At 35.5% G+C, this 13,981-nt stretch overlaps 1 protein-coding gene across 2 annotated transcripts in view; it reads right to left on the bottom strand.

Annotated features, from left to right (window-relative positions):
* LOC123881302 (arrestin homolog) overlaps positions 1–13,981 on the bottom strand; it is a 91,712-nt gene that overhangs the window by 63,193 nt on the left and 14,538 nt on the right. Inside the window, exons 1-2 of one of the 2 annotated variants that reach the window (XM_045930012.1) lie at positions 11,948–11,996; positions 430–483 (exon numbers count right to left, since the gene is read on the bottom strand). In XM_045930012.1, coding sequence (XP_045785968.1) covers positions 430–461 — 32 coding nt within the window. In that variant the 5' untranslated portion in view covers positions 462–483; positions 11,948–11,996. Of the gene's footprint in view, positions 1–429; positions 484–11,947; positions 11,997–13,981 lie in introns of those variants that run through there. The other variant, XM_045930011.1, reaches the window with a different exon arrangement.

Below are 13,981 nucleotides of genomic sequence, written 5' to 3'. Positions count from 1 at the left end.
AGGGCATCTAGGCTACTTTTTTTCCGGAAAATTAAAGAGTTCCCATGGGATTTTTAAAAAACCTAAATCCACGCGGACGAAGTCGCGGACATCATCTAGTTTTAATAATTTCCAGAAAAAACGTTATTTTTCTTCACAGTGTTTTCACGGGCGATTCTTCACGGAAAGAGATATTTAAATTTTCTCTCGCTTTCTTTCACAAACGAACAGTAGGTATAGTATATGTTTTCGAAGTGAATTTCAAATGTTTTTAGAAAACAGGTTTTTTATTAGTGTGGAAAACATAGGTTTGTTAGTGATTGGTTGGTCATTCAAAATGGTTAACGCCCACTGAGTTTTTGTCTTTGTCATATGTATGGGATTACGTAACAGAGAGAGCCCTATACTAACTTCTCTCATTGGATAGAGTATAAGTAAGTACCTACTTACCGCTGAGAATTGAGTGCACTGTCTGTAGTCATTTCGGGGTCCGAAGACGATTTTCTGAAACAAACAAAAAGAATCTAAGCATAAAATGATTACTTATAATGCTTTCAACTGGGTTTTTATTCTAAGGCTTTCAAACTATGGGCAGGGTTGAATTTCCGCCATGTTGTGCTGGTATGTAGCTGGAAATATATTATTTTGATTCAATAGAATATTTGGAAGTAGGTACTGACTTGCGGTGATATCGGTCTTCTATTCCTACCAAGTCTAAGTCTACCAATCCGCACGTCGCCATGTAGCGTGGTAAACTATTCTTTCTCACTTTGAGAGGAGATAGCCTACACTTGACCAGTGACAGTGACAAACAAGTATAAATTAAAAATTTATAGCACCCCCAACAAGTGAAGGTTACAATAGTAACTAGAAAAGGGCTGATAACTTTCGAACGTCTGAACCGATTTTCTTGGATTATAGCTAAGAACACTCTCGATCAAGCCACCTTTCAAACAAAAAAAAACTAAATTAAAATCGGTTCATTAGTTTAGGAGCTACGATGCCACAGACAGATACACAGATACACATGTCAAACTTATAACACCCCTCTTTTTGGGTCGGGGGTTAAAAATAATTTGAAAACCAGAACAAACAAAAAAACTCTTTCACAAGTCTACGAAAACATGATTGAAAGCTACTATTAGTTTTCTAGACTACACAACAATAGAAAATGTGTTTTTAAATAGCCAAGACATTTGTAGAGAGACATATTGATGGATGACGGTAAATAAAAGCATTTTGTGTCCTTTGTAATGGAATGCTTTTAGGAACTTTGTTCGGTTTTCGGAGGTCCCCGCTTATTTGTGACGGATGTTGCCGTGAAAATGATATTCTTTTGCATTACAAAAGGACGGGGAAGTGCGAATCGGATTCACACACGAAGGATAGCACAATTAAATAACACAAGTGTAATTTAATTACTTAAAACTCACGCAACTCCGAAAAGTTAGAGCTGTGTGCCCCGGATCGAACCCTCGACCTTCGATTATTTATTTATTTATTTATTTATTAGGACACCAGAAAATTATAATATCGATACATTCTTAAATCTATAAATACACACACACACATTATTAGATACATAACTTATTAATTAGGTGTCACAACTTGTGCCAAAAGAATTTAAAAATAATAATTATTGAACAATAAAAAGTTTACAATGTACAAAAATGTCTTAAAATAAAATAAAAATACTAATTAGTCATAATTAATAAAGAAAAAGAAAAAAGGTGAATAGTGACTACGGGTAATAAGTAGGTAATATGTAATATAAATCAATTTATGAACTTAACAATCCTATTATTTGTTTTTTGAATTTTAGTAGTGTGTTGTAGAAGATGTCAACCTCTTTACTAATGGAATTGTAGTTTTTTGGTAATCTGGATATGGTGGAAAATTTGTTTGAGGTTAGTTCTGGCTATGGGTTGGTGTAAAAGAGGTATTAGGAGGTAGACATTCTAACCACTAGGTTATCACAACACAATAAATAGGTACCTTCTACAAAATATCAACACCAATATTGTCGGAACTTTCCAAACTAACATCCTACCAGGTTTCAAGGAATTTTACTAGCAATAGTTTTAGTGCCGTCATACTATTTTATCGCGGTCTAGCATTGGTGTAACTGTAACCTAGATTTTCTGCCCTGACCTCGGTCCGGGGCCAAACCGTTTTATGACCATTTGTCTTTTAGTGCCCAATTTACGTTAAACCATCTTATTTAGTTTAGTTTAGTTTATTTTATAAAATTCCTTTGTAAATAAATATCCACTGATCATAAAAATGGAGAGTCGTAAATCGCTTCGCTTGGATTTTAGTTCTTCCTTTGGATTTCTCGTATCTGGGACGTTAGAAATTGCGTTTTGATCTTTGCTATAACTCGGTTAATAACGTTTTTATTAGTTTCTCTTGAAACTTCCTTAACTTAACTTGTATTTTATTTTAATCAAAACCCTCATAACCTTTGTAATGGACTCTATTGTCTTTGATTTTCGGATCCGATCTTTTCGATACGGTATACCGCAAGAGGAATTTCATTTGCAAAATATGAGGACCGCGGTTTGAAGTCTGTCATGGTACTACCTAGTACAGTATAATATAATAATTCCAGTTTTGGTATTTAATTATGTATTTTTAAATTGATAAAAATGTATTTTTTTATGTTACCAGCAAGTTTTGTAATCAAATTTTTTTACGTCTTTTTTATCGACGATGTAATCAAATTAATACCATAAGTGCTTTTTCAAATGATTATCTTACGTTTTTGGGTTTACATTGTCCAAAAAGCTCTTACCACGTCATCCTGATTTTGGCCGACATAATGAATAATCTATTAAGTAATTTACTCAGCAACGTTGTTATTATTCGTCAAAAGTCATATTTTTTTTGGCCAAATAACAACGTTGGTAGGTAGTTGGTACCCAGACTACAGATAGATTAATTAATTATTATTATTAATTTCGGCCTAATATTTCAGTAACGGTATCTGACTCTATACACAAATAAAATATCAGTAGGTACCTATTCGCAGAACCACACATTTCCGAGGTCTAAATGATCTATAGCTGTAAGACGAAGCTTCTAGCTGTAAGACATAGCAAAATACATTGCGATTTGCGACCACTTTATAGTTACAGCCTGAAGAGGGGTCTCTCCGTCACTCGCTACATACAAGGTAGTTCCAATTTCATTTGAATATTAAGCAACCAAAGTCCATGAAATTTTGCAGACATATTCTAGAAACTAATATCTATGTCTGTGGTTTTCCAGATTTCTGTTAAAATATTCGGTTTCAAAGTTACGCGGTCTTAAAAATTTACATACAAATCTTTGAGCCCCTGTAATTTTAAAACTACATATTTTTAGAAAAATCTAAAACACCACAGATACAGATATTATTAGTTTCTAGAATATGTCTGCAAAATTTCATGGACTTTGGTTGCTTAATATTCAAATGAAATTGGAACTACGATTGTATGAAGCGAGTGACGGAGAGAGCCCTGTGAAGCACGAAACACTTACCTACGCACTTAGTAGGTAAATAGTTTTAGTTACGAGTAGTTCTTACAGTTCATTAAGTAGACAAATGTCTCTGAATAAGAGCTTTAGTAACCACAAAATAGCAATATAAAAGCTATAAAGTCTACCTACTTTGTACTGATAAATGCTACCAATCCCTTTATGAGCTGTTTAATGCCTTTTGACCCTTACAATGTAATATTTAATAAAGCTTTAATTGTTTAAAAAAAATTACTGAAAATATATCAACAAAGGGTTTTATAGGTAAGTCCAGTGGTTTGAGCTGGGCGTTGATAGATCAGACAGTCAGTCAGTGAGTTTTTCCTTTTATGATATAGATTCCGATTAATTCGATGAAATATTATGGAACTCCATGGTACCTGGACTCATGATGGGGCCACGAGGTGGTCATAGCAACTCTCATGTTTGAGGCAGGTTTGAGGTCTTTGGATTTGTCTTGACATAGTAGTAAATGCTTGTTTTTACAAGTTTAAAAAAAAAATTAAAGATATCATTTATGTACTAACATTAATATTTCTTCGTGATACCTATCAAGGCGTACACTACTCTCTAAGTACATACCTATGAATAATAAATTTAAACAGGTCCATGACACGATGAAATAATACGCAGTGTATGTATGCAAAACACATAATGATTGATTACCAAAAAAGAGCGCATATCATACAAATTGCCTATAGACTATTTCATAATAGAATTCAAGAGATTATTGATGATTTGGCTACCTGGGTGGCCTCTAAACTCAAACCTCACTCAAATGAATAATCCAGCGAGGAAGTTACAGAATAGGATATAAAATTGAGGAGAAAAACCTCTATTCTATAACTCTGTCTCTATTTTTGCCAATCTCGAGCAAATAAAATTATTACGATCACGATCATCATCATCCGATCCGATAGACGTCCACTGTTGGACAAAATCTCTTGTACTTCCACAAGCCAAGGTATTGCGCGCCTTAATCCAGCAGCTCCCTGCGACTCCTTTGATGTTGCCTGTCCTCCAAGTAAGGGCCTGGTTCTAGAGTCTAGACCACTATGGTTCTACCAACATACATTACACTTACGTAATGTAGGTATGTTTGTAGAACCATCATGGATGATTAAATCAGAAATGAGAGATCCGTAGGAGAACCTCGGTGACCAAAATAGCCAACGGCTTGCGAAGCTGAAGTTGCAACAGCTGAAAGACTATTTCGAAGAACCGATACACATTGAGGTCCCACAATGCTGGAATGGCGACCTCGCAATGGCAAGCGCTGCGTTGACAGTCTCTTCACCCAGGTGGAAAGACGTCGTCAAAAGGAAGTCATTATAAATCGTTTCAACGAATAGTTCCTATGGCGTTATGTTGGCTCCCCTGTCTCTCCAAGTCATTGGCACCATATTGGCATGAGAAAACGCAGATTTTGTTTATTTTCATTTGATTTTCATGTATGAATGAAATGAAAATCAAATAAAAACAAACAAAATCTGCGTCTTCTCATGCCAATATGGTGCCAATGACTTAGACAGACAGGGGAGCCAACATAACGCCATAGGAACTATTCGTTGAAACGATCTATAGGGCCATCAGGACGTCATTAGGGAGCCGACCCAGAACCAGAGCTGGAAGTCCGTACTTATTAACCCCCGACCCAAAAAGAGGGGTGTTATAAGTTTGACGTGTGTATCTGTGTATCTGTCTGTGACATCGTAGCTCCTAAACTAATGAACCGATTTTAGTATTTTTGTTTGAAAGGTGGTTTGATCGAGAGTGTTCTTAGCTATAATCCAAGAAAATCGGTTCAGCCGTTTGAAAGTTATCAGCTCTTATCTAGTTACTGTAAGCTTCACTTGTCGAGGGTGTTATAAATGAACATAGGTCTTTAAAACCTAGACCTATGTTCATAAGTGGACGACCATCGGTTGACAACGGTGCTAAAATTACGATAAAGAAGAAAACTTTTGACTGATGATAAACACAGTCCAAAATACCAATTTCTGTAGGAAAATTAATGTTTTGTACATAAACATTTTCATTTCCCATATACTTGACGATAAAGTTTGATTCGAAGAACAAAACCACACCTACATTCAAAACATTAAACTAAGTTTCTGTGGTGTCGCCGGCATAACTAACCCAACATCGTAATTTCCCCACAGGAGTTGTCTGAACAAACTTTCCTCGACCAAAGAGTAAACGTTGTTGATTAAATTTAAACTTTATTACCCCAAGTTAAAGTCCACATTTCTATGATATCAAAGTCAGTTGTCACGTAGAAATAAATGGTGGACAGAAAATAACTCTCGTCCTTATTGTAGGACATGTAAGGATGATAATAATTTCAGTATGAATGTGTATGTGGGCGTCCAAAAGGTCTGCTATAATGTATTAATTTTTGAAAAGTTGTTCTAATAATATTACTTTTGAAATATGAGTAGGAATACCTTACCAGAATTATATAAAATTTTACTAGCCAATTCGCCACGGATTCACTAGGCTAGAATATAATCTAAACATATGTTCTTAGCCGTAAATATATTGAGGGTGTGAGGTTGGTTTCTGAATGATTTTTTTTCAAAGATCGAATTTCCAATTTCGTTCTTGTGGTTCTTACGTATCCTCACTGCGAATTAACTGCCTCGTTCGTCTAGAGCCTAGACTCTAGAGGTTAGCTTATTCAGTTGCTGTTCATGAGGTCGTCGGGACTGAAAGTTAGTGGGTTTTTGTCAAGAATTTCTAAGTAGGTAACATCCTGGGGTTTAGGAGTAGGGAATAGGGATGGTGGCGATGACATCCCGTGCCGAGACGTAAAACTCGTAAAGCCTTTGGTGTTTGGTGAAGCCTGTACTCTGCAATCATGGCTTACCATCCACTAGGACTATGAGAGTGAGGGAATTGATAGTACACTTGTATTTGCGCACACATGTTTGCACTATAATGTCTTCAGCATCATGTCAACCCATAGAGGTCCAATGCTGGACATAGACGTCTGTTGTAGGGACTTCCACTCGTCACGGTCTTGCCTCGCCTGATTCCAGGGTCTCCCTGCAACTAAGTAGTCCATTCACCTAGTGGAAGGGTCTGTTAACGCTGCGCTTTCCGGTATAAAGTCGCGATCTTGGGACCCCAACGTCTACTCCCTCGCCCATTGCAATTTCAGCTTCGCGACCCTTTGAGCTATGTCAGTTACTCTGGTTCTCCTATAGATCTCCTCATTTCTGACTTGGTCACAGAACATTATGTGAGAATTATTAGGTACTGCGAATTATTACTAAGTAATGCCTGTGGTACTTAGCATAGATATATGGTGGTGTTAATCATTTAACCCGTCTCCAGTTAGTGCACTCGCTTCATCCACAAATCAAATTACGAGCTCACGCATTAAACCTTGTTAACAACATGACAGCAGCTTAATCAGTCTCAGCACCCGTCAGCCTCTCTTCAAATTACAAGAACTGAACATTAGAGGCAGCAAATTTACCAACAAATGAAGTTTATGTAGAGAAATCGAATCTGCGGGGTGATTCGCTCAATGAAGTGAACACAGTTTCATCACTGAATGCCAGTGACATTGGTCGGTTCTACATTACTGCTTGGCTGTGTAATGTTAAAACTTTTTTTTGTAGGAAACCTTCAATGGATTAAAAATAATTTTCAGAAGCTGTCGCTATCTGTAGAAAATACTTAATTACTTCGGTCACCACAGAATACCGGGCCCAATATAGAAAAGCCCATCGTTCATACGAAGATCGAAGAAAAGAGGCCACTTGAACGAGACGTTATGAGCAAACTTGTGAAAGAAGCACTTGACTCTCCCATTTACATAATAATATCATGCGGCCCAGAAGCGGCAGAGCTGGAAAAACGTCATTAAAGGCAAAGAGGTCATGTGGTCATATGGCATATACCATAGATTTTGTCTTTAGATATTGCAAGCTTGTTGACTGTTGTCGGATTAAAATTGGATTAAAAACGGTGTCTAAGTTAGCTTTTGACATTATAAAAATCCTTTCAACGTTTTATTTATTTTATCTACTTATTTACTGTGAAAGCAATTTCATTTTATATTGTGTCCACTATCTTTATAGCCTCAGGCAACTTGTACTGTCAGCAAACGATCAGTTTTCAAAACTTTTTCACTTGAATTCGTTCGCGAATAGGCAATCAGTGGAGTTCGAAGTTCGATGAACCAATAGATGGTAGACCGATAGAGGATATATTTAGGAGAGAGTGCTCAGAAACTTTTCGATCTTGTCGTTCACCTTTTTACCACCGGTAGACGTCGACGAATTTCCATCCTTATAAATCGTCAACATTTCATCTTACGTTCACTGAGTTGAGCTAAAATAGGACGCTCTCTTTTGCATAAGACTTGTAGAATAAGCCTAAAAATACCATGTCTCTAAACTCCAAAGTACCGTAAATGCCTAATGGACATGCAAACTTTGGCAACTCTGACGCAATTTGTGTCTACCCAGGACGTCATTTCTAACCCCCGACCCAAAAAGAGGGGTGTTATAAGTTTGACGTGTGTATCTGTGTATCTGTCTGTGGCATCGTAGCTCCTAAACGAATGAACCGATTTTAATTTAGTTTTTTTTTTGTTTGAAGGGTTGCTTGATCGAGAGTGTTCTTAGCTATAATCGAAGAAAATCGGTTCAGCCGTTTGAAAGTTATTCTAATTTCTCTTTTCTAATTTTCTTATAGTAGGTTTTTGTGTCGGAGGTTTTTTAAATTTTGAGTTATTACAACTTTGGCTAGAATTTAATGGTCTTTGTTAAGCTTTGTTTACACGACTTGAATCTGTTTATCTCGTAGACTGCCGTAGAGGTAGAGGGCACTTGGGACAAATTAAAATGCAAAAGTTGGGGCTACGTAAGAAGGATTAAAGAACAGGCTCATTTCACTTAACTAAGTAATTTTGTTTAGTACCTACGCAGATTACTTTAAAAGCCAGTATCTACGGGAATTTTGTTCTTTACTGTCTAGGATGGCTAGGCTGTTTTTAAACTCGAATAAATAAATTTTTTATCAGTACAAATACTATAATTAGTAATTACTAATTGATTATAGTCCACGCGGACGAAGTCGCGGGTATTATTTAGTATTTTATAATATTATTATCTGTGTTACTGTATCTTCCGTATTGTGTTGTTGTAGGATTATCAACTATTATGCTAACAATATAATCCTGCTATTGTACCACGAATACGGAAATTTTAGTACCTAGTAGATTAGAAGCAACGAACAACATCAAATTATACCTCACAACAATGCCGCGTGTACGTAACTACAATCACTACCTACCCTCCATTAAAATATATTATTAAGACTTTTTATTTTTATTGGTACACTATGTTTGATTATAACGCTGTTGTATTGGTACGGTTTTGCATGTCCGACCATCAGCGCACCATATTAACACATTTAAATTAAGTTCTTAGGAACGGGAGAAGTCAACCCACTGTAATACAGTGTTTACTAGCACAGGGGTTGTCAAACCTATTCGTATGTTCGTATAGAATGTTAGGTCAAGAGATAGTCTCAAAAACTTATACAATAGTAAACATCTAATCTGTATTGTTCAAATTAATCACATGAGAGAAAAATTATTATGATACTAGTTATGTTATCCCGTGGCAGGCCCCGCACGCGGTGGCGCGCAGAGCTGGAGGAGTTCGACGGCCTTGGAGTGCTCTGGACGCGCCTGGTAGCGAACAGAGATTACTGGAAGAAAAGGGGGGAGGCCTTTGCCCGCATTTGGGATGACCTCTGAAGAAGAAAAAAAAAAAAAAAAAAGTATATTTATACTTACTAATTTGAAGAAAAAAAATATATATATTTACCTGCATATACATAATATTGAGAAAAAATATAAAAAGACAAAAAAGAAAGGAAAAAATATATTAAAAAATTACAAAAATAAAATAAAAAATAATAATAATAATTAAAAAAAAAAAAAATTAGAGGTAGGCTAAAATAATAAATAAATAATAATAATAATAAGTTATGTTATCAGTTATCACTTATCACAATAATATTAAGTTAATTTTGAAGAAGGTACTTTTCAATTGTTGTAAGTATTTATTTTTTAAACATTCATTATTTGTGACAGGACCAAAATGAAATAAATAAATGAAAAAATAGTTTTTAGGTTTCAATAAATACTAGCAGTATTAATTTAAATGTAAAAGGCTTGTCTTACTCTCCCACTTAGTTTCACCGTAAAGGATTCCTTTATTCCACTATGACCGAACTTTATACACCTTTCATAGGTAGGTACGACTTTCATACAATCTTCTATTTTACTCTCTCAGGGGTGACATTTAGCTGACGCATAAGCTCTACTTACCAAATTTCATGTTTGTGGGCTTTGTAGTTCCTGAGTTTTCGTGATTAGTCGGTCAGTGAGAGTGTGAGTGGTATTTCCCTTATATAATAGGTATAGCATAACGATTTGTATATCAACAGGACTATATATCATTTGAACCAGCGTACACGATATTAGCAAAGTCTGAAAAGAAACTCGTAGAAATGGTATGTTATGGAGATAAATATCAGCCCGTCACAAAAGAAATTTTTCAATTTTACGAGTAGCTATGCTTATCCAAACTTGTTTACAATACATCGCAAGCTAAAAATATATTAAGCAGTTTCCTCCGGAATCAGTCAAGAGAATGTTGAAGAAATAATTACGTTTTTCAGGCGCAACGCGCACCTGCAGGGTGGAGTGGAGATTTTGTTTGACCTTTGACATACGGTAGCCGGCGCCACGCGCTGTGGCTTTGAATGTCAGATGCCGCCAGTATGGAAATGAAGCTGAATGTAAATTGTTACAAAATACCGGTCAAAAGCGTGTCGAGCCACGCGTAACGTAGGTTTCCGTAGTTGGCCATCACAATACATATACTAGCTGTTTTACATAAAGAACAACTTCATCTAAGTAATTTTCAATGATTTATACGACTCCAATCACAAGTTGGTCGACAATTTAAATATTACTCGTTAAGTTGTGAAACCTCCTTAGCTGTGATCGTTTTTCTTTTAACTTCGTTATATATACTGCCATATCTAAAAACAACCATTAAGTTTGACACTAGACTCTAACAAAAATTAGCAATTCAAAGATTAATATTTTGCACACAGATCTCTAAATTGAAAAATGGTTATCACGCACCTGCAATATTTTTTATTAAAATACCTAAAAACGACACCCCACGATTTTTTTCCAAGATTTTATTTTACTACTTTACCGACGTGATTAATGTGTAACAACGCCAAATACCTAACAGCTTTCTAGTACCTACCTACCTAATCTTTGTACGCTCGTCTTAAGCTAAGCCGTGAATGGACGGACAGACAGATGGACATGGCGAAACTATAAGGGTTCTTAGTTTACTAGCTATTGAACCCAAAAAAACACTGTTCTTTAGCTTCATTCTTCGACGTAGATGTGCGTTGAGCCTAACGACTGCCTTCACGTAAAGCAAACTCGCTCAATTTGACAGCTTCCAAAAGTCTTCATCAAAATTGACGCACTTAATAACTACGTTTTAACGTGATTTTAATGATCCCATCACTCAAACTCAAGACAAAGTAAGACTTAATTGAAATAAATTTTAGCTCCTTTGAATCTATTTAAGGTCTAAGTTCTCGATGGTTTTGAATTAAATGGCTATCAGCAAACTTATAGAATTTTGGATTCTGCTAAAAAAACTTTACGACTCAGTTGAAAGCTTATAATTTGAAGAATATACTGATGGACAATAGTTTCCTATATCCTTCCCCGGGATGCAAGCTATCTCTGTAGTGTAACAAATGGCAAAAACAGTTAAACGAATGGACAGACAGACACATTTTTCCATTTTTTATATTTGTAAGCATCACTCGGAAAAGCAGGTATTATTGAAATATATTCATTATTCAACAAATAAATTGGAATGTTCTCCCGAAATTTCCGCGAGGAACACTCAGAGGTTTTAAGAGAGATTTAATCTAAAAAAAACTATTATATACTAGCTGATACCCGCGACTTCGTTCGCGTGGATGTAGGTTTTAAAATTCCCGTGGGAACTCTTTGATTTTCCGGGATAAAAAGTAGCCTATGTGCTAATCCAGGGTATAATCTATCTCTATTCTAAATTTCAGCCCAATCCGTCCAGTAGTTTTTGCGTGAAAGAGTAACAAACATACACACACACACACACACACACACATACAAACTTTCTCCTTTATAATATTAAGTGTGATATATATTTATTAACTTAAAAAATATACAGAAAGTTTTTGTTACATTATTGACTAAAGAAACTACTTAGTTAATTTACAGTGTGGATTATTAAGATGTATTATATTGAAGCTTGTTCGTCGCACATTTACCAGTAAATAGCTTCGTCGGGGCTTAGTTTTACACTAAAATATTAATTGCTTTAAAACATAAACTTACTTTAACACTTCCACGTTGAATATTAAAGCGGGCTCGAGTTGAATCTGTATAATGCACTATAGAAAAGTAAGAGCACGATTTTGCAACACGGTAAATAACTATTCATTTATTTTTATTTTTTAGATGTAGGTACTGCCGATGACGATAAACATCGTTAATCTAATAATATTTAATCTAAGCAAACACTCGAATGGTATCAAGATTAACAGTTTACAAGCAAATTACATTAACAACAGTGAAATTATCTTCCTAATCTATATAAGTATATATAAAAAATGTCCTGACTGACCGACTTTTCAACGCACAGTTCAAACTACTGGACGGATTAGGCTGAAAGGCATGCAGGCAGCTAGATTTTTGAAATCCCAACTTCTAGCGGAGGAAAACAGGGATTTGAAATTTGTATAGTCCACCCTAGTCTATAGGTACCTACTAATGTTATAAAGAGGTAAAGTTTGTAAGTTTGTTTGTAGGAAGTAATCTCTGAAACTACAGAACCGATTTTGAAAATTCTTTTACCTGTAGAAAGCTACATTATTCTTGAGTGACAGAAGCTATGTTTTATTTTCATAAAAATTAGAAATCCCTACGAAATTGTAATAAGCTACCCGTGCGAAGCCCGAGCGGGCCACTAGTCGTAAATAAATTCCGTTTTCAACACTCATCGAGTTACAAAGTCTGTTATATTTTTACTCCTACAATGTAAACTCGTCCAAAAGTAAGTATTTCTATTTTTACACTGTAAATTCATTACTGCATAAATTATGGATAATTTCCTTCACGTGTAAATTTACTCAACGCGGCTATTAAGAGAGTAAAATTCACTGAGCTCACTCAATGCGAATTTCTAAAGAGTAAACAGTCATCCATCTTCGACTGATGACGTATTTGAGGCTGGGAAAAAGGCGTAAGTTAGGTATGGAGAAAACGAATAATCCCTTATTAATAACTAAAGATAAAAAGAACCCTATGTCCTTCCCCGGGATGTACCCAAAGTCTGTACCTTTCATTAAAATCGGTTGAGTGGTTGAAACGTAGCTGACAGACAGACACACTTTCGTATGTATAATATTAGTAAGGATATTAGTAAGAATTAGCTTATGCCCGCGACTTTGTCCGCGTGGACTACACCAAACGTGTTGAATTTTCCAAAATCGTTTCATAAAGTCATAATAACTATCTTTCTGCATGTCAAATTTCAGCCCGATCCGTCCAGTGGCTTGAGCTATGCGTTGATAGGTCAGGCAGTCAGTCTGTGAGCTTTTTTTTTTCCTTTTATATATTTAGTGAAGTGTGTTTGTTTATTAATTTGTCCTTCAATCACGTCGCGCGACAATGGCGCGTCGCAACGAATCTACGTGATTTTTTGGATGCTTAGACTAATAAATAATTAAGAGTTACTTCGACGAGAGAGACTACGTTTTATCCCAGAATATCAAAGAGTTCATGAGATTTTCAAAAACCAGTTTCACGCGGACCCCGTCGCGGGCATCTTCTAGTATTTTTATTAATCACAGAATTCAAAATATGTAGGGAAGTACCTAAATAGGCGTGGCTCTCTCGAAAAATAATATATTCGATAAGGGTAGTTAATTAACATATTATTATTATTCATTCAAGATATCGAAGATTCTATCAGAATTCAGATGAAAACCTTTTATACAATTCAATTAATTTTTAAGTCGATAGATTAGATCATAATCAAAATAAATGCATAATTATTAGGTATAACTTAAATTAAAATGTTTTTTTTTTCAATAATAATGACAAATGGTAAATAGCAATCAACGTTATCTACGTTATTATACCAGTTTTATGGTTTTTTTCCCCTTATAGTTTTTTCATATCCGTCTAGGTTACAGTCACAGATTTTAAAGTAGATACAGAAATGGTAAAGATAAAGCTAGGCACCTACATCTATTTTTCCGTTGGTGTCCATAGTGAAACATTATAATCTATCCACGGAAAGAAGTTAGTATAGCGCTCTTTCTGTTGCGTAATCCCATACTAAAGACAGAGACAAACATCTCGGGG

The sequence above is a fragment of the Maniola jurtina genome, chromosome 4 (assembly GCF_905333055.1).
Source record: "Maniola jurtina chromosome 4, ilManJurt1.1, whole genome shotgun sequence".
NCBI lineage: Eukaryota > Metazoa > Arthropoda > Insecta > Lepidoptera > Nymphalidae > Maniola > Maniola jurtina.
This window is presented reverse-complemented; position numbering and strand designations above follow the sequence as displayed.